Below are 18,672 nucleotides of genomic sequence, written 5' to 3'. Positions count from 1 at the left end.
CCTGCCACAGTGGAAAATAGCTTTTGGGTGCTAGTCACTGTAACAACATGTTAACACTAAGGTCCATATTTACTAAACTTTGAAGCAACGCAACTCAGAAATGGAAGTTCTTGCTCTGCAGTCTGTCAAAGAGATAAAGCAGAAATATGCCACATCTACTGAGATACAGCGCACTTCTGCTCTCTAATAATGTGTTAGCACACTCTGGCTGCCTAGTACCAATGGCAATTTTGTGCGAGGGTGCAAGTGGATGCCTCCATTGTGGTCAGAATAGGTTTTGTGCAGGAAGGTAAGGTGATTTTGCTGTTATCAATTGGTGATGATTGTTATGTACATTTGCAGGGACTATACTGCTGTCCATGAACAGAAAATGTTCTGTTCAACATTAGTAATTATATACATCTTCAATTATTTTTTTGTATTTCATTGGAAGTGATGGTTCTGTTAGTCATCAGTGTCAGTTGTGTTGGGTGTCACTAGGAGATATTCTAATCAAAAGTAGTAACTTTTTTCTATTTCTTATTTGTTGTGTTTGTTAAAGTCATCATTGTTGCTTGTTTTATTAATTATTAGTTGTAATTATAAGGTTCAATAGCAGTGATTGTTCTGGTTTTCATCAGAAGTAATTCTTCTGTGTGTCCCAGATGATCGCTGTGTGTATGCAGTGATTGTTCTGTTGTTCATCAGCACTGAAGTTTCTCTAAACTTTCAGCAATTATCATCATCTTGTTTACTAGAGTGATAAAGTAGTTTTTCAGCACCACTGATTTTGCTAGTGTTCATCACTGGTAGGAACTGTTCAGTTCTTCATCGCCAGCGTTTGTTCCATTCATAAGCAGTGATTGTTCATTTAATCAGCAGTGATTATTTCGTCTATCAACAGTATTGTTCTGTTCAGTTCTGATTGCTATTTTCATCAGCTTTAATTGTTAGCTTGATTAACAGTGTTTGTTCGATTATTTATCAGCAGTGAATCTACTGTTCAGTACCAGTGACTTCAGTTTATCAGCAAAGTTAGCAGCATTAGTCAGCAGCAGCTGTTTTGTTTTGTATTATTCACTGGAAATTATTGTTCTCTTTATTTTCGAGAGCTTGTGTATTTTGAGCTGTGGAAAGTGTTCTCTATAATGGTAGTGTTTTTTCTGTTCACTGGCATGGGGAGCTTTGTTCAGCAACAACGATTATGTTGTTCATTAGCAGAAAGTGTTATTTTCATCAGCAGTGAATATTCTATTCACCAGAGGTGATTGTTCTATTTATCAGCAGTATTTGTTCTTTTCAATGACAATGACTGTATGTTAATATTCTTAATTGGCAGAGAATGTTCTGGTAATCGGGACAAACTCTTCAGTTCATCAGCAGTGTTTCTTTCCTTTATTGAGAGTGATCGTGCCGTTTATGTGTGAAGGGTGTATGTTCTGTTTAATTATTGTGCTGTTAATTGGCAAGAGTGTCCTGATGGGATATTGAGGATAACCTCTGCTCCTCCAAAATTCCCATGTCTTTTCACCCCACAGGATACCACTTAAATTCTGAAAATGATTTATCATAATTCTTTTTGTCTATTTTGCTTTTATGAATCCGTAATTATCACATGAATTTTCAATTGTTTTTTCATCACCAAATATTTCAAAGGTAACACAGTCCTTGGGATCTTGAATGGGCAGGTCATTGTTGTGGAATAACAGTATTACTTTAAGTGATTACTTTTTAAGGCATAGTTGACCTCAACAAATAATTACACATGTCAATCTTTACATTTCAAATAATCAACATGTTTCAAACACTATATTTGGTGGAATTCTTCACCTGTTGCTCCATGGTCTAGAAGTAATTGGAGAATCAGAAGCTGTATGAAGGCTGGATAATTAGCTTGTTTTAATACAATAACTGATACACAGTTTTTGCAAATTCATTCAAAAATTCTTGCTTAACATTTGTCATAAATCCTGACCCTTTTGATGTACCTATCAATCAAGTCTCTGGTCATATTAGCACTTACAGTTGTGGTTTTGGTTGCCAGAGGGCACCAGCAACTCATATCAGGGACTCTGCCACCTCCTTCATAGTCCTGGTCTGCAGATTAGTTCCTCTTTTATTTCCACTAAGGTCATGGGAACAGAGGGGCAGTCAATAGACTGATCATTCACTACTCAGTGTATCTGCAGCCCTTCTTCTATTTCTGTAAAGAACAGTGGAAATAAAAGAAGGCCGGTTTCTCACACTCTCAGACAGTGTGCCTGCTGCCCCCCAGCAGCCAGCTATAAGATAGGGTCAGGGCTCCTTCCCATTATAGTGCTGCAAATGTTTGCTGGTCAAAAAGTGAGTAGGATAAGGCCTGCCTTGTTAATTTTGGGGAACGGCACTGGCCATTATAAAATAAATTCAGAGCAAAGGAGGCAATATACTCATTACTTGGGATTCATAAAAAACAAAGAGGATCAAAACAGAGCAACAAATGTTGAAACAATCCATACATAGTAAAAGAGATAACTACTTCCTTCTTCAAAATCACATTCTTGATTCCTTAACGTTTCAAAACGCTTCAAAATACTTACCTATAAGATTTGAACATAAGCAGGAGTGGAACCTTGTTATGAATGCATAGGCAAGCAGATCTCAAAATGTCACAATGTTGAATTAAAGTATTGATACTAATGACACATTGTCCTACTTCTGTTACGCATGTTGGCGTTCTCAGTTTTGTTGCCTGCAGGAACCTGTCCACTTTGGTAAATGCCATCCTGACCTGGTTGTCAGCTGCAAGAGACTGAAGCTAAGTGGCCATGTGTTTCAGATACAATTTGATTTCTGGACATTTTTGTTAGTGACTGTGCACAGCCCAGGCAGAAGTCCAACCACCTCCCTTTTACATTCCAAATATACCACTAGGCAAGTTTCTCAAGGTAACTCCCAATGTATCTTTTGCGTTATGGTCTTTTTTCTACTAAATGCTCCCGAAATCAAAATTATTTAACAACAGAAGATTCGTGAAAAAAGAGGCCTCTGCACCCTGAAACCATCCATCCCTTGTCTGTTGAGGGAAATTGTACAGCTGGGCGAAGAAGGATTGGTGGCAGGGCTATGTCTGGTTGTTCCCAAATAGAGGAACATTCACTAAGATTTCTGTGCAAAAATCCTGCTAGGCAGTGAGAATTGTGCCTCTTGCAATGGAATGAAAACTTCTACAGACTTTGGTACCATTTGCTACATAAGACCCACTATCAGCTCATTTGAAACCTATGACCCCTTGGGTTCCAAAATCACTAAATGCAGTGAAATCCACCTTGCTGAGCAGCATTAGGCTGGCAGTCTTCTTTCTTTGGCCAGGAGCTTGGCTTGCTGTTTTCTTAAACAATTATAATATTCAATAATCAGACTTATATCTAATCTCCATCTTTGATGGCATGAACCACCTTCGTGTCTAGGGACTTTTCTTTAGTGAGAAATGCATAGCTTCCTCCCCGCAAAAGGAGACAAATGCAAGGGCACCCACTGTCTTATTATTTTATTGTTTTTAACATGGAAGCTCACCCAAAAGCTACAGCCTAACTTCAGATCCCTCCACCCATTTTATGAGACGTTTGAATCAGCAGCCAAGTCAAAGAGGATCTATTGCGAATTACAACAGGGGACCATTCATAAAATCATATGATATAAATTCATATCGAGAAGCGAGAAGCATCATAACATAAAGATCAGCTAAAATCTAGGGCAGTTTCATATGATGGGCATAACGAGCCTTGTTAGAGCAGTATTTGCTGAAAAGTTATACAATTAAAAGAATAAAAACTGTATTAAAAAGTTAAGACTAGATTCAACATTATATTTTATGTGTAGGTATTTTCAATAATTGATACACAAATTAGATTAAAACACACAATGTTGAAAACTCACGTGTAGGAAATACATAAAAAGCTGATCTGAATTAATAAGACTTGCAGGATTTTACAAAACGGATAACAAAACAGAAATCTATGTTCATTTCCTAGATTCAAACATTACATTAACCTAAAGTGTATTGAGTTCCATCCATAGACGTGAAAGTGGCTTTTCATAAGGCACACAAATATTTCAAATGCATTTTAGTTAAAGGAAAGAATCTCCCAAAAATTGTTGGGGGTTAGGATACAGAGTTGTTTCACAGAGACAAATATTTGAAGAAAAAAAGCAGGTCCAAATTCACTTTGTATGCATTTCAAAACGTGGATATAGCTGCACATACCTTTTGTGTGTGTGGATAGATACAGAAGTGAGTGCTCACAACAATGTGTGAAAGGATCAGCTCCCCAAGCATACTCCAAGAATTCTATGAGGCGTCTACGAAAATGAGAAATATACTTTAAACACAGATGTAAGCCTGGTTCAGTACATTTCCGACTTTCAACCAAATGGTGAATCAGAAAGACTTCATACTAGTCTGACTTCCCTTACTTAAAAAACATAAATTCAATTATATAACAACTACTTAAAGAAGCGACTTCTGTTGTCCAACAAGCTAACACAATAATAAAGGTTATACACTTATAAAGACTGACTCCTGAGAGCTGACATGTTTCTCAGTACCAGTTTGTAGCCCAGTTGACCACATTGTAATATCAGGGCCACCCATTCCAGAACGTGTAGAGAAAACCTGGACCTTGTGTGCCACTCATGTATGGTGTGGCTGCTGGATATAGTGGCCAAAACATGAACAAAAATACTGTGTCCACAGTACTGTTTACAAAAATATTGCCCCACAGGAGATAATAATAGAAAATCTTCCCCAAAAGGAGTCATTGTTTGTTGAAGGTTCTTAGCCTACTATATGTATGTCAGAGGCTACTTTCGTTGTGGATATTCTAACAGCACTCAAGGACAATTATTGTTTTGTTTTGTACTGACATTATATAACACCCTACGCGGCGGGATACACGTTAGTAATTAAGTAAAGTATACGAGTTTACACATACTTATGCTATTTTCTTTAATTGTCGTGCAGTTTATAGTGTTTTTATCATGAAACCTGGTGGAGGTGTCTGCAAATTCCTATAGCTGGCTGTTAAATTCCATGCATACGGGTTAAGAGCATGCTGCCGAAAGTTAGGAAAGCAATTTATGCATTTATTTACTTTGTGGATCAAGAGTATTTTGGTGTGCAAGCATTATACCATTAAAACTAGTCATGTAAGTGTCATATAAGGTGAATTATACATCATTGATTCTGAAGTTCCCGAGTTGGTAAAAAAAAACATTTGTTTTGGAGATATCACTTGCATGCTCCAGTTTGTGAAGATGTGCCTATCTGTAGATATTTACATGTGCCTATTATTGTAGGATTGGAGCTAGTCCAGTAGCTAGCTCAGTACTTGTGATATCTGTCAGGGAATTCAGGTTTCATAGTCGCTTCTGTTTCATCTGATTGGGTGATGAAATGAGCATTAATGCTCATGTGTGAACTTTGAAATTGATGCTTTTTCTAGATAGGGTTTTGTGGTTCCAAATTTACTAGTGAAGTAGCAAAGTGATAACAATGGGCTCTCTCTCTAAGGGCCAGATGTAGGTAAATCTAATTTACCGATTCATAAATACCGAATTTTACTGATTCGGTATTTATGAATCTGTAAATGAGATGTATTTAAAAATTCGGTATTTTTTACCGAATCGGTATTTGCTATTGAATCCTATGGGCCTTGAAGCCCATAGGATTCAATAGCAAATACCGATTCGGTATTTACCGAATCGGTAAAAATACCGAATTGCTAAGGGGGACAGGGTGTCACTTTGACACCCTGTTGCACCCCTGTAACTGGCTTTTGCGCCATGTGGCAAACATACACGCCCTTAGGGCATGTCTGTGTGCCACATGGCACAGGTGTACATGCACAGATGTGCATGTACACAGGAATTCGTAATTTAGCATGCAATTGTATTGCATGGTAAATACCGAATTCTGAAGGCCCTGTAGCACTGTTAGAATGCTACCTACATCACAAAATACATTTTCGGTATTTTTACCGAATGGTAAATTTACCGAATCGGTAAAATGTACAGAATCGGCAAATTTACAGATTCTGTAATTTTACCGATTCGGTAAAATTACTGATTCGGTAAAATTACCGAAAATGTACGTTTTTTAGCCCCTACATCTCCATAGCCCTTTACCGGTCGGAAACGGCCGAAAATCGTTATTTTCGGCCGTTTCCGACCGGTAAAGGGCTACCTACATCTGGCCCTAAGAGATTAATGTAGGGTAAAGTCAGGTATTCTCTTTCCTCCTCAATCATCTGTGGTTGTCGATGGCTGGTATCTTAGCCGGATTTGAGATCCATAACTTAGCTGGTTTGACGAAAAGAATGTGCCACTGATGGTTTTCTTCTTGTTTGGTGGTATGATCATTTGGGGGGCTATTCTGGAATGCAGTCTCCTTTTCTGAGACTATTTCTTAAGCTTCATCTATAGAAAAGCTGCCCCCATTCCATTTATCAATTTGCACGTAATACGGCGTAGTTTGAAAGTAGCTATTCTAGCAATAGGGAACCAGCGACGGGCCTTCGAGGTAGGAGAGATGTGGTTTTGCAGGTTCACATGAAGCTGTTGTCTAGCAGCTGCATTCTGTATTCTTAAAAGGTACCTCGTAGCAGAAAACTGTCACTCCACATTATGATCCTCCGGCACAGTCCAGTCCTGATATGACAAGGAAAGTACTGTTGGAATCTCAGAAGTAGGAAAATGAATTGTTACTTGGTTAACCTGAGTATCCATAGTAAGAGATGAGTCTATGATAGTTCCATGGTTGTTTCCGTCTATTAAAACTGCTTGTGGGGTTTCTGGTTTTTTGGCAGGTTATCAATGCGCCATAGTTTTTTCAGTCTCTGCATGTTAGTGTCTCAGTTTCTGATGCATTGAATTTAAGGTGGCCAGTTATCATCCAGTGGTCAACAGCTGGGAGGCAACTTTTTGAAATGTAAAGGTTATTAGGTTTTTCCATTTTAATGATTATTTAGATGTCATCAGCTTACTTGTAACATATGAGTTAAAAAGATTTGATGAGTTCCTGGAGTGGGCTGATGCATGCACTAAAAATGAGTGGCAAGATGATTGGCCTTAAGTTACTCATGCCTTGATACTGTCTAGTTTCGAAGTGAAAGGGGGTGCAGAGATCATGCTCGCTCCGTGCACCAGGGAGGAGCGGATCCAGTGGAAGACGTTGCCATAAATGTCAATTTATTTTAGCTTTTGAACTTGCATTCCCACAGTGCTGGTAGTTGCTGATAGGTAGAGGCGTAGTAGTGCTGAAAGCTTGTTTCTATCTACAGTTGTTCTCAAATGGTCCAGAAGGAGATTGCCGCTGATTCAGTACTTCTTCCTGGGGAGAAGCCTGTTTTGTTGGTCATACAGTAGTATCTTTGTTTCCAGGAAGTTTGAGATCTGGGATAAGACTGCTCTTTCTATACGTTTCTCAAAGACCAGACCCATGCATGTGATATTTTGTTGTTCATGAATTTAAAGACATTTCACAAATGGAAAAGTGTCTTCTTTCCTGGCCTTCTATTACAAGTAGGGAGTCCATACCAAGGTGGTAATGTGTACTGGCTCCAGTCCAAACTGAGCCATGCAGAAAGAAAAGTTGGGAAACTTGAAACCCCTGATCCTGAATATTGCCTACTCTTAGCATTAAAAAAGAGAATGCTGGACTAATTGGTTCTTGTGTGTTGCTTCCTTCCTGCTAGACTTTTTGCAACGAAGTGCAGCAGCTGCCTGAAGGTGATAAACCCATCTGAGTTCATCATGCGGGTCCTGGACAACGTCTACCACGTGAACTGTTTCTATTGCTGCGAGTGCGAGCGCCGATTGCAGCGGGGGGACGAGTTTGTGCTGAAGGAAGGGCAGCTCCTCTGCCGGAGTGACTATGAAAAAGAAAAGGAGATGCTGTCGGCCATCAGCCCCACCCCCACGGAGTCGGGTAAGGAAGTCCACCTTCAGCCAAATGAGGAATTGTAACCACTTCCCTTGATGTCTTATCATCTTGTCATGATGGCTTACATTTCCAAACCTCACTTCACACTTGTGAAGTCGGGGGGAAATTGTGTGAAGTTGTGAAGGGACTGATTCAAAAAGAAAACCGCAACTGAGATTCAAAACCTTGCACCTACAACTTTTAAAAATGTACTCTTTTCATGGTACTGTCACCAATACAAGCATCTTTTCTTGGAAATCTATTAGAACAGTACATTTTGTTTATGCATCTAACTCTAAACTGGTAGATTTTCGGCCTGTGGAAATTCTGCTGGTTTACAATAACTTACATGGTTTCTTTTTCACTGGAGTACTCTATTTCTCCTACAGAACGTGTCCAAAGTAGGTCAAAGAGTGCCAATATCCAGACTACATTTTCAGAATCACCAATTTATGATTGAGTTCCATTTAGATTCCTTTCATTTAAATATATAATTTGTGCTATCCTGATAAACTAGTCCATAGCTGGCCTACCGGAGCCGACATCATACACCCCAGCCCTACACCTCCATAAAATATGGCGAGTTTGTCTGTTTTTTTTATTCAATAGTCACAGTTATCCCAGCTTTTTTTGAGTAAGTACATCAGGTGTGAACATTAAGTGTGACAATCATTGGGAAGGTTTGTAAATACTCAAAAAGTTATGGATTTTGGTGGCGTCAGCGAACTCCACAATCCCTCATTACCTCCTTCCTGGGAACAGCTATGTTCCCAACCTTAGTACCACACTGATGTCTGCTGAAAATCCTCATTTCTGGCTGAATTTTCAGAATTGTTAGTTACACCTACCCAAGTCGATGTCCATACATTGTGATTGTATGTCTGCTATTTCCCTCTTCAGGCGTCACTGCACTTGCATAAGTTTTGTTGTGCACTGTGATATATATCAGGGTCACAAGGACAAAGGAGAAAGGTGTTTGAAATAAGAAAGGTACAAGTAAAATTTCAAGAAGATGGTTACCGACCAGTGCTTAATATGAAAAAAAATTATGTTCCAGTGCTGTTCTGCGGAGGCCACGCCATCCTGCTCCACCCATTGCCCCTGCCAGTGCTGCCAATAACACTGCCAACACAACTACTGACAATCCTACTCCTACAAGTCTGACAATTTAAATTATTCCAGGACACCCAAAGCTATGTGTGGTATAGTCTGAAATGTAATTATTAATGTATATTTAATTATCAAACACTTTTCTAATCTCAAATTTAGAAAGACAGTGCCATCATGTGGTGGACTGATACTAGTGCCTGTGCTGAAAATGATGTGTCGATTCTGAGCACCGGAAACCACCGGCTCAAATTAAGCACTAATACCTATACATGAAAAAGGCTAAAAGAGTTCTGACAGAGTCCTTCACATGCTAAATTCTGCCCCAGATTATTATATTCAAAAGCAAAGGTCTTCCAGGAAAGCTTCCTGAATTTAATGCAGACCAGTCCAACTATAATCACTGGTCACAAGTAGAGGAAAAGAAAGCCAGGGTGAGCCAGAATCACAAGGATGTACAACATTGGATCAGGAGGGACAGATCCATAACAGACATTAGAGATAACCTCTGGCTGTATAGTTATCTTCTGTGTAGATTTGTGGAATGCACTTTTGTTTTATGTGGCTATGGTGAAAAAATATGGAAACCCATGGTGTAGAAAGAAATAGTTATTTTTTCTGATATTCAAAGGTGACGTTTGACAATTTGTAAAGTCAAACATCAAACCAGTTTTATATGACTATACGATATATTGGTTCTATCATTACTGTATTAAAAAGAAGCATGAATTGGCCCTCCATATTGTGCTTTGCTGAATTTTTCCTGCGTCACAACATGGAGGTAACTACGTCATATCCTTTTCTCTTTTACAGTTAAAAGTGAAGATGAGGATGGCAGCCACTCTCAAGGCAAAGGGGGCGATGACAGTAAAGACCATAAGCGATCGAAGCGGCCACGGACAATCCTGACCACGCAGCAGCGGCGGGCCTTCAAGGCGTCATTCGAGGTCTCCTCCAAGCCCTGCCGAAAGGTACGGCACCTAATGACAGCAAAGTTTGGAACTGTGAAGGTCACGTATGTGGGATCCATAGGTCCCTGGCCAGTACATTAGGCACTTCACCTCTGATACATGCATGCAGAGGTCTATTCATAAAGGTATTGTCACCCAAACGTATGTTTACAGATGGAAATTGAAAATATCACACATACCCCTGCCAGTAATTCACAAAGGGATTGCTGGTGAGCATATATGCATTTTCAACTGTGGATTTCGCTGCCAAGAGTGTGGAGAAATCAGCACTAGTAAATCCCACTCAGGGGATGGGAAGAGGGCAATCCAAACATGTTCGTTTGTGGGCATTCTCAAACTGTAGCTTAACCCCTTTCCTCCACATACATGGTCAAAGATTTACTCCAGCCAGTGGTTCGAGTCACTCACTTCCTGGATGAGAAGGGGAACAGACAACACCCATATTTGTTGGGGTCAATGGGAAGAACTTTCTACATCGGGAAAGAGTTTGACCCTTAGAGGGAAAAAAATGATATTTGAAGGGGGGATGGGAGACTAATCCAGCTGTTCAGCATTCTAAACTATGTACAACTCCGCCAGGAATAGGAGCCCACAGGCATTGTTCCAAGGCATTTCCAGTAGTATACCGGGAAATCTGGGCCTGGCACATCTTTCCAGGCGGATCCGCGCAAATGTTAGTGCATTACAGTAAAAACGTAATAGAACTTTCAAGTGAAGCACAAACACTCCACCAGTACTATTCAATTTTTTATTGGTGAATCAACGGTATCATTTCTCAAAAATCTTAGGAAAAGCAAAAGTTACATCACAGGCACTGAAAACTCAAAGAGAGCACAGGAAATTACTTCACATGACATTTGAACCCCAGTAATGGCAATTCTATGCCTTTTAAAAGAATTGGCCCAATATCATGCTCCAAGGCATGTTGCCGGTTGACCGCGGTCACATACCCCTCACAAGTTAGTACCATAAGGAATCTGAAGCATGTACATATTATTTTAATGGTGTAATTTCTCCAAAACTATGGGGTAGCAGAAGTAAATCACAACTGTAACCCCACAGACATCACAAGGAATGACTTCGCACGCAGATAAGCCATTGTATACTTTTCTGAATTATTTTATTAAAAACGCGACGATTTTAAATACATATACAATGAATGATGCAGCACGTTAATAAGCAGTGAGTGATAATTACTAATATCAGCTGATCAAACAGCAAAATGTTAAACCATCCTTTCTTTTAAAACCTAGATATTCAGTTTGAATAGATCATAGACGAGTATCGGGGAGCAGTATAGAGAAAGCAATTGTCACCCCAAGTTGCCATTCATGGGTAATTTATTGTCATACATTTACCAAACCTTTTTTAGGTCTCGGCCTAGAGACGCGCTGAAAGCGCGTTCTCGGCAGATAATTATTGCAATCGTTTCAGTCTCCAAAGCCGACAAAAGGAGACAAGAGCTGGGCACGCGCCCAGCATTCTCAATGGGAGAGGTGCGACAAGTGCTGGCCACGCGCGGATTCGGTCGCGCGCACGCTCACGGCGCCAGCGTCCCCGCCGCGCGCCAATCACTGCTCTCTTCCTGGCCGGCATCGAGAAGTTTCACGCCGTGAGGGCACTGAGAGGTAGGTGCTTGTTCAGAATGTTATGTCCTCTAATTGCATGGACTTGCGGGGGTGTTTGCAGTGTAAAGTACCCGAATGGCGGGAGCAAAGAATGATGTCAGATGTGCTTTGAAGCATTCTGCGAATGTACACAGAACATTCAGTACAGTCTGCTCTCTGAGTGTGCACGTTACTGATCGCCTATTCTTTATTGGACACCAGGGTGCGCCATGTGTTTTTTTTCAATTCAACCCACCGAGAGAAACGTGTCTATTCTCTTCTAGATAAGAGTGTTAACCGTGACCAGTGTAAAATTAGTCGGTAGCCTTGCCTGCTTTCAGAGTAGTGAGTGCAGAGTAGTGAGTGCAGAGTAGTGAGTGCAGAGTAGTGAGTAGTGAGTGCAGAGTAGTGAGTAGTGAGTGCAGAGTAGTGAGTAGTGAGTAGTGAGTGCAGAGTAGTGAGTGCAGAGTAGTGAGTGCAGAGTAGTGAGTAGTGAGTGCAGAGTAGTGAGTAGTGAGTAGTGAGTGCAAAGTAGTGAGTGCAGAGTAGTGAGTAGTGAGTGCAGAGTAGTGAGTAGTGAGTGCAGAGTAGTGAGTGCAGAGTAGTGAGTAGTGAGTGCAGAGTAGTGAGTGCAGAGTAGTGAGTGCAGAGTAGTGAGTGCAGAGTAGTGAGTGGTGAGTAGTGAGTGCAGAGTAGTGAGTGCAGAGTAGTGAGTGCAGAGTAGTGAGTAGTGAGTGCAGAGTAGTGAGTGCAGAGTAGTGAGTGCAGAGTAGTGAGTAGTGAGTGCAGAGTAATGAGTGGTGAGTAGTGAGTAGTGAGTAGTGAGTGCAGAGTAGTGAGTGCAGAGTAGTGAGTAGTGAGTAGTGAGTGCAGAGTAGTGAGTGCAGAGTAGTGAGTAGTGAGTGCAGAGTAGTGAGTAGTGAGTGCAGAGTAGTGAGTAGTGAGTGCAGAGTAGTGAGTAGTGAGTAGTGAGTAGTGAGTGCAGAGTAGTGAGTGCAGAGTAGTGAGTAGTGAGTAGTGAGTGCAGAGTAGTGAGTGCAGAGTAGTGAGTAGTGGGTAGTGAGTGCAGAGTAGTGAGTAGTGAGTAGTGAGTGCAGAGTGGTGAGTGCAGAGTAGTGAGTAGTGAGTGCAGAGTGGTGAGTGCAGAGTAGTGAGTAGTGAGTGCAGAGTAGTGAGTAGTGAGTGCAGAGTAGTGAGTGTAGAGTAGTGAGTGCAGAGTAGTGAGTGCAGAGTAGTGAGTAGTGAGTAGTGAGTAGTGAGTAGTGAGTGCAGAGTAGTGAGTACAGAGTGGTGAGTGCGGAGTAGTGAGTGCAGAGTGGTGAGTGCAGAGTAGTGAGTAGTGAGTGCAGAGTAGTGAGTAGTGAGTGCAGAGTAGTGAGTGCAGAGTAGTGAGTGCAGAGTAGTGAGTGCAGAGTGGTGAGTGCAGAGTAGTGAGTAGTGAGTGCAGAGTAGTGAGTGCAGAGTGGTGAGTGCAGAGTAGTGAGTAGTGAGTGCAGAGTGGTGAGTGCAGAGTAGTGAGTAGTGAGTGCAGAGTGGTGAGTGCAGAGTAGTGAGTAGTGAGTGCAGAGTAGTGAGTGCAGAGTGGTGAGTGCAGAGTGGTGAGTGCAGAGTAGTGAGTAGTGAGTGCAGAGTAGTGAGTGCAGAGTAGTGAGTAGTGAGTGCAGAGTAGTGAGTAGTGAGTGCAGAGTAGTGAGTGCAGAGTAGTGAGTGCAGAGTAGTGAGTAGTGAGTAGTGAGTAGTGAGTGCAGAGTAGTGAGTGCAGAGTAGTGAGTGCAGAGTAGTGAGTGCAGAGTAGTGAGTGCAGAGTAGTGAGTAGTGAGTGCAGAGTAGTGAGTAGTGAGTGCAGAGTAGTGAGTAGTGAGTGCAGAGTAGTGAGTAGTGGGTAGTGAGTGCAGAGTAGTGAGTAGTGAGTAGTGAGTGCAGAGTGGTGAGTGCAGAGTAGTGAGTAGTGAGTGCAGAGTGGTGAGTGCAGAGTAGGGAGTAGTGAGTGCAGAGTGGTGAGTGCAGAGTAGTGAGTAGTGAGTGCAGAGTGGTGAGTGCAGAGTAGTGAGTAGTGAGTGCAGAGTAGTGAGTAGTGAGTAGTGAGTGCAGAGTAGTGAGTGCAGAGTAGTGAGTAGTGAGTGCAGAGTAGTGAGTGCAGAGTGGTGAGTGCAGAGTAGTGAGTGCAGAGTGGTGAGTGCAGAGTAGTGAGTAGTGAGTGCAGAGTAGTGAGAAGTGAGTGCAGAGTGGTGAGTGCAGAGTAGTGAGTAGTGAGTGCAGAGTGGTGAGTGCAGAGTAGTGAGTAGTGAGTGCAGAGTAGTGAGTGCAGAGTGGTGAGTGCAGAGTGGTGAGTGCAGAGTAGTGAGTAGTGAGTGCAGAGTAGTGAGTAGTGAGTGCAGAGTAGTGAGTGCAGAGTAGTGAGTAGTGAGTAGTGAGTAGTGAGTGCAGAGTAGTGACTGCAGATTAGTGAGTGCAGAGTAGTGAGTAGTGAGTGCAGAGTAGTGAGTAGTGAGTGCAGAGTAGTGAGTAGTGGGTAGTGAGTGCAGAGTAGTGAGTAGTGAGTGCAGAGTGGTGAGTGCAGAGTAGTGAGTAGTGAGTGCAGAGTGGTGAGTGCAGAGTAGGGAGTAGTGAGTGCAGAGGGGTGAGTGCAGAGTAGTGAGTAGTGAGTGCAGAGTGGTGAGTGCAGAGTAGTGAGTAGTGAGTGCAGAGTAGTGAGTAGTGAGTAGTGAGTGCAGAGTAGTGAGTGCAGAGTAGTGAGTGCAGAGTAGTGAGTGCAGAGTAGTGAGTAGTGAGTGCAGAGTAGTGAGTGCAGAGTGGTGAGTGCAGAGTAGTGAGTGCAGAGTAGTGAGTGCAGAGTAGTGAGTAGTGAGTGCAGAGTAGTGAGTAGTGAGTGCAGAGTAGTGAGTGCAGAGTAGTGAGTGCAGAGTAGTGACTGCAGAGTGGTGAGTGCAGAGTAGTGAGTAGTGAGTGCAGAGTAGTGAGTGTAGAGTGTAGAGTGGTGAGTGCAGAGTAGTGAGTAGTGAGTGCAGAGTAGTGAGTAGTGAGTGCAGAGTGGTGAGTGCAGAGTAGTGAGTAGTGAGTGCAGAGTAGTGAGTGCAGAGTGGTGAGTGCAGAGTGGTGAGTGCAGAGTAGTGAGTAGTGAGTGCAGAGTGGTGAGTGCAGAGTAGTGAGTAGTGAGTGCAGAGTAGTGAGTGCAGAGTAGTGAGTAGTGAGTGCAGAGTAGTGAGTAGTGAGTGCAGAGTAGTGAGTAGTGAGTAGTGAGTGCAGAGTGGTGAGTGCAGAGTAGTGAGTGCAGAGTAGTGAGTGCAGAGTAGTGAGTGCAGAGTAGTGAGTGCAGAGTGCAGAGTAGTGAGTGCAGAGTGCAGAGTTGTGAGTGCAGAGTAGTGAGTGCAGAGTGCAGAGTGCAGAGTGCGTGAGTGCGTGAGTGCGTGAGTGTGTGAGTGCGTGAGTGCGTGAGTGTGCAGGGTGTGTGAGTGTGCAGGGTGAACAGTGTGTGAGTGTGCAGGGTGAACAGTGTGTGAGTGTGCAGGGTGAACAGTGTGTGAGTGTGCAGGGTGAACAGTGTATGAGCGTGCAGGGTGAACAGTGTGTGAGCGTGCAGGGTGAACAATTCCAATCCAAACCACATAATTCCATTACACACCACATGCATACACTCCATAACACATGGCTATAAGACATTGCAATTTACAATGCCATTAGCTCTAACTCAAATAAATCCGAGACCTATTGCATTTCGAATGCTTGTTTTGTTTTGTAATACATTTTTCAGCGTTTGCCGTTTTCCAACATACAAACACATGACATGGGGGAAGCAAAACAAAGAAAACAAATTAAAAGCTGCCAATCGCAGCACATATAACCGTACGTGCAAGAGTGCAATCAGCGCAAACACTGGAGGGGGCTTCAATTTACGACAATGAGATTTTTACCTAACCTGTAAATTATTTCCTTTAAGTGCTAGTCTCTTCCCAAACAAGGATATTCTGCTCTCAGAAGTTCCGTATGCTTCTGTCTGTGCCAAGCACCACTGGATGGCAAAAGCTCCGAGTACATCACCTATCACATTTTGTACTTAGCTAAATCATTTTTGGCTCCTTCCATAAAATAGTCAATGTTTTGATGGTCACATAACATATCTGCATCGCAAAAGCTCTTATTGTGTGTATTTCCAATAATGGTAACGTTCACTGTACACTAAGGGCCCGATTACGAGTTTGGCGGTGCTGCAGCTGGATCGCCCCACGCCGCACCCCCAAACCAGCATGAGAACCGCCCGCTATATAATTACTTTTTTAGTCAATGGCAGGTGGTTCCTTGGCGTTCCCACGGCTGTGCCTATAAAAAGGCATCGCAATCGGAACATCAAAGGTAGTTCCAGCACGTTATTTACTGTGAAGTCCATGCCGTGCTGGAACTGGGGGTGCATGCCCTGTGTGCATCCACATGGAGTGAAACACAAGGTCTCACCACCACTGTTTTCATGGAGGACAGTCCATGAAATGAGCTGCGGTGAGGAAAGTCATAATTTGCTTGGCAGGATCGTGGCGGTCCTGCCAGGCGTATTACTGCCTCAGGACTGCTGCGCCTCCGCCAGTGAATGCCGGTTCTCTGGCGGAGTCTGCGGTCACATGGTGGCACGACCACCAAGGTCGTAATGTGACAGTCGGAAGATCGCCACTGCCGCCCCATTACGGTTCTGGCGGTCTGAGGACCACCAGACTAGTAATTAGGCCCCTAATATGTATTGTGCAGGGTGTTCATGTAAATCTACGAGAACACTGAAAAAAGATACTTAGTTCAGTGAAGCGCGGCCAATTCACGTCTTGTCTTGCGCATGAACAAAATGGCCTGGGTATGCTCATTAAAAAAAAAAATCACCTTTTCCTTGTAATATTGGAGCCATGTTAGGCATATGTTTTCCTGCTCTGTTGCTGGTCCAGAAAGTTATAGTTTAGGAGGGAAGGACAGCTGGAGGAAAGAATAGCTCCAGTCTTTATAAAGTAGCAATCTTTTTTGCAGGTTTTGCTCCTCTGTGTTTGTGAACCTCATAGACATTGCCTATTCTTGGATCTCTCTTTTTAACATATGCAAATGGGGTAATCACACACTAAGCATTATCTGCGATTTTCTTAGTAGCTACATTTTTAACATTGTGTTTGTTTACACTGTTTTGTTAGAACAGTGCAAACTTGGCCCACTACGGTGCCGGAACTGTAATCACTCGTTTACTCGTAGAAATGCAATTAACATTTATGTTATTAGCAATCGAAGTGCAAGATAAAAGTATGGGCACTGTGATCCTCAGCACAAGGGGGTTAGGGTCAGTGCATCTGGGCAGCAGGGCTGGACTGGCTACCGGGCGTTTTGGTGTTCTGCCGAGCTGGGGGCTAATTTCACTGTGGTGTGGGCTGATTTCATTGATGAGGACCAGCGTGTGCTTTGAAATAAACAAAGCAAAACAAATGTTTTTCAGCACACGCAGGTCCCCATCAACAAAATCATCCCCCAGCTTGGCAGCACGCCAAAACGCCCGGTAGCCAGTCCAGCCCTGCTGGGCAGGGTCAGACCCAGAACAAAATATTCTGTAACTAGAAGTAACTGCATATAAAATAAAATGCACACTCCTAAAATGAAAACCAAATTCAAAGTTAAATGAATCTTTAAAGTGCAGGAGTTTTCCTCCTGTCTATTCGAACTGAGGTACCTCAAGATTGTCATTAGCAGTGCAAAAACGAATACCAAGTATTAAAAAGTATGGGTAGACTGACCACCTGCAAGAGGTACATTCTGGGCAGAGACTTTACAATTGCAGGACAGATACATTTTCTAGAACACAGCCCAGAATTCGGGTTTCTAGATTCTCTGGCACTAAAGACTTACAGCTAGATTCATGAAAGTAAAATCGTCTCGCAAAGGGCCAGATTCTGAGAATCTGGCCCTTTGCGAGCTCAATTTTTGCATTTGGGATTCATCATCCCAAATGCAAAAATCGCTATTAAATAATTCGCACATTTGCGAGGAATTGCATTTAAGGAATCTCTATTTGAGATTCCTCAAATGCAACTCATGAACCATTTTAAAATTGCGAAATCGCAATTTTGGGCCGTTATTTACTGCGAGATCAAACCTCGTGGTAAATAGCGAAAACTTAGAAAAATGCATTTAAATGCATTTTTCTAAGTTGCATGTTACACACACACATGTCCTTTGGACATGTGTGTGCGCAACACCAATGTAGATTACATTTCAGGGGTGCTACAGGGTGTCCTTTGGACACCCCTGGCACCCTTGAAATCGCTTCCTTATTTGCGATTATAGGAATGAATGGGGAGTTATTCCTTATTTGTGATTAGCAATTAGCTAATCACAAATAAGGAATCAGTGGGAATTGCAAATTCAATTGAGATTCCTACATGAATCCTGTTTTGCGAGTCCTTAATAGCGAATCCTTAAAATTCGCTATTAAGGACTAGCAATTCTTTACCTTGATGAATCTGGCCGTTAGTCAATATGTCAGCCAGAAACAGAAGAGAAATTGGACTGTAACCGCCCCACAACTCACTGCGTAGTATTTGAATGAGCTGTGTTTCAGTTAACAATCAATCCTCTGAGAAATCACAGGGCTAGAGAGTAGAACTTAAAACCCCCTTTCATTAAGGAAGAGCACAATCAAGAAAACTAGGAAACCATGGTACATTTTAAAGATTTATAGTTAAAAACAAATTCCTATCCTGGTGCACGCATTATGAACTGTTACTACAAGAAGGAGAAAGAGAATAGTAAAAGCGTAAACAGCAAGGAATACTCTATCATATGGGCTGTGTTATTTAGAACAATCCCACCCTCATTTTTTTCTTACTAAAATTATCTTAGTACCAAAAGAAGGCTTAATTAGAGGTTCAGGTGGATCACACCCACACGCCTGTTTGAACAATAAGTCTTAATGTTCAGTATAATAGAAAGGTGCTCTATTCTCATCTGTGTTCACAGCCAGGCTGATATGCTCAGCAAGTGAAGTCGAACTGCCTTCCTATATCCTTCAGAAAGGGTTAGTAATGCAATTCAG

General features: G+C 42.2%; 1 protein-coding gene across 1 annotated transcript in view; it reads left to right on the top strand.

Moving 5' to 3' along the window:
• Positions 1 to 7,729: 7,729 nt before the first annotated feature.
• The window catches only part of LOC147748427 (LIM homeobox transcription factor 1-alpha-like), a 64,634-nt gene continuing 53,691 nt past the window's right edge, over positions 7,730 to 18,672 (top strand). The window contains exons 1-2 of the mRNA XM_086936436.1: positions 7,730 to 7,945; positions 9,860 to 10,017. Of these exons, the coding sequence (XP_086792562.1) occupies positions 7,771 to 7,945; positions 9,860 to 10,017 (333 nt within the window). The 5' untranslated portion in view covers positions 7,730 to 7,770. The remainder of the gene's footprint in view (positions 7,946 to 9,859; positions 10,018 to 18,672) is intronic.

The sequence above is a fragment of the Lissotriton vulgaris genome, chromosome 1_1 (genome assembly GCF_964263255.1).
Source record: "Lissotriton vulgaris chromosome 1_1, aLisVul1.2, whole genome shotgun sequence".
In the NCBI taxonomy this organism is placed as follows: domain Eukaryota; kingdom Metazoa; phylum Chordata; class Amphibia; order Caudata; family Salamandridae; genus Lissotriton; species Lissotriton vulgaris.
Note: the sequence above shows the minus strand (reverse complement) of the source record. Positions and strands in the feature narration are given on the sequence as shown.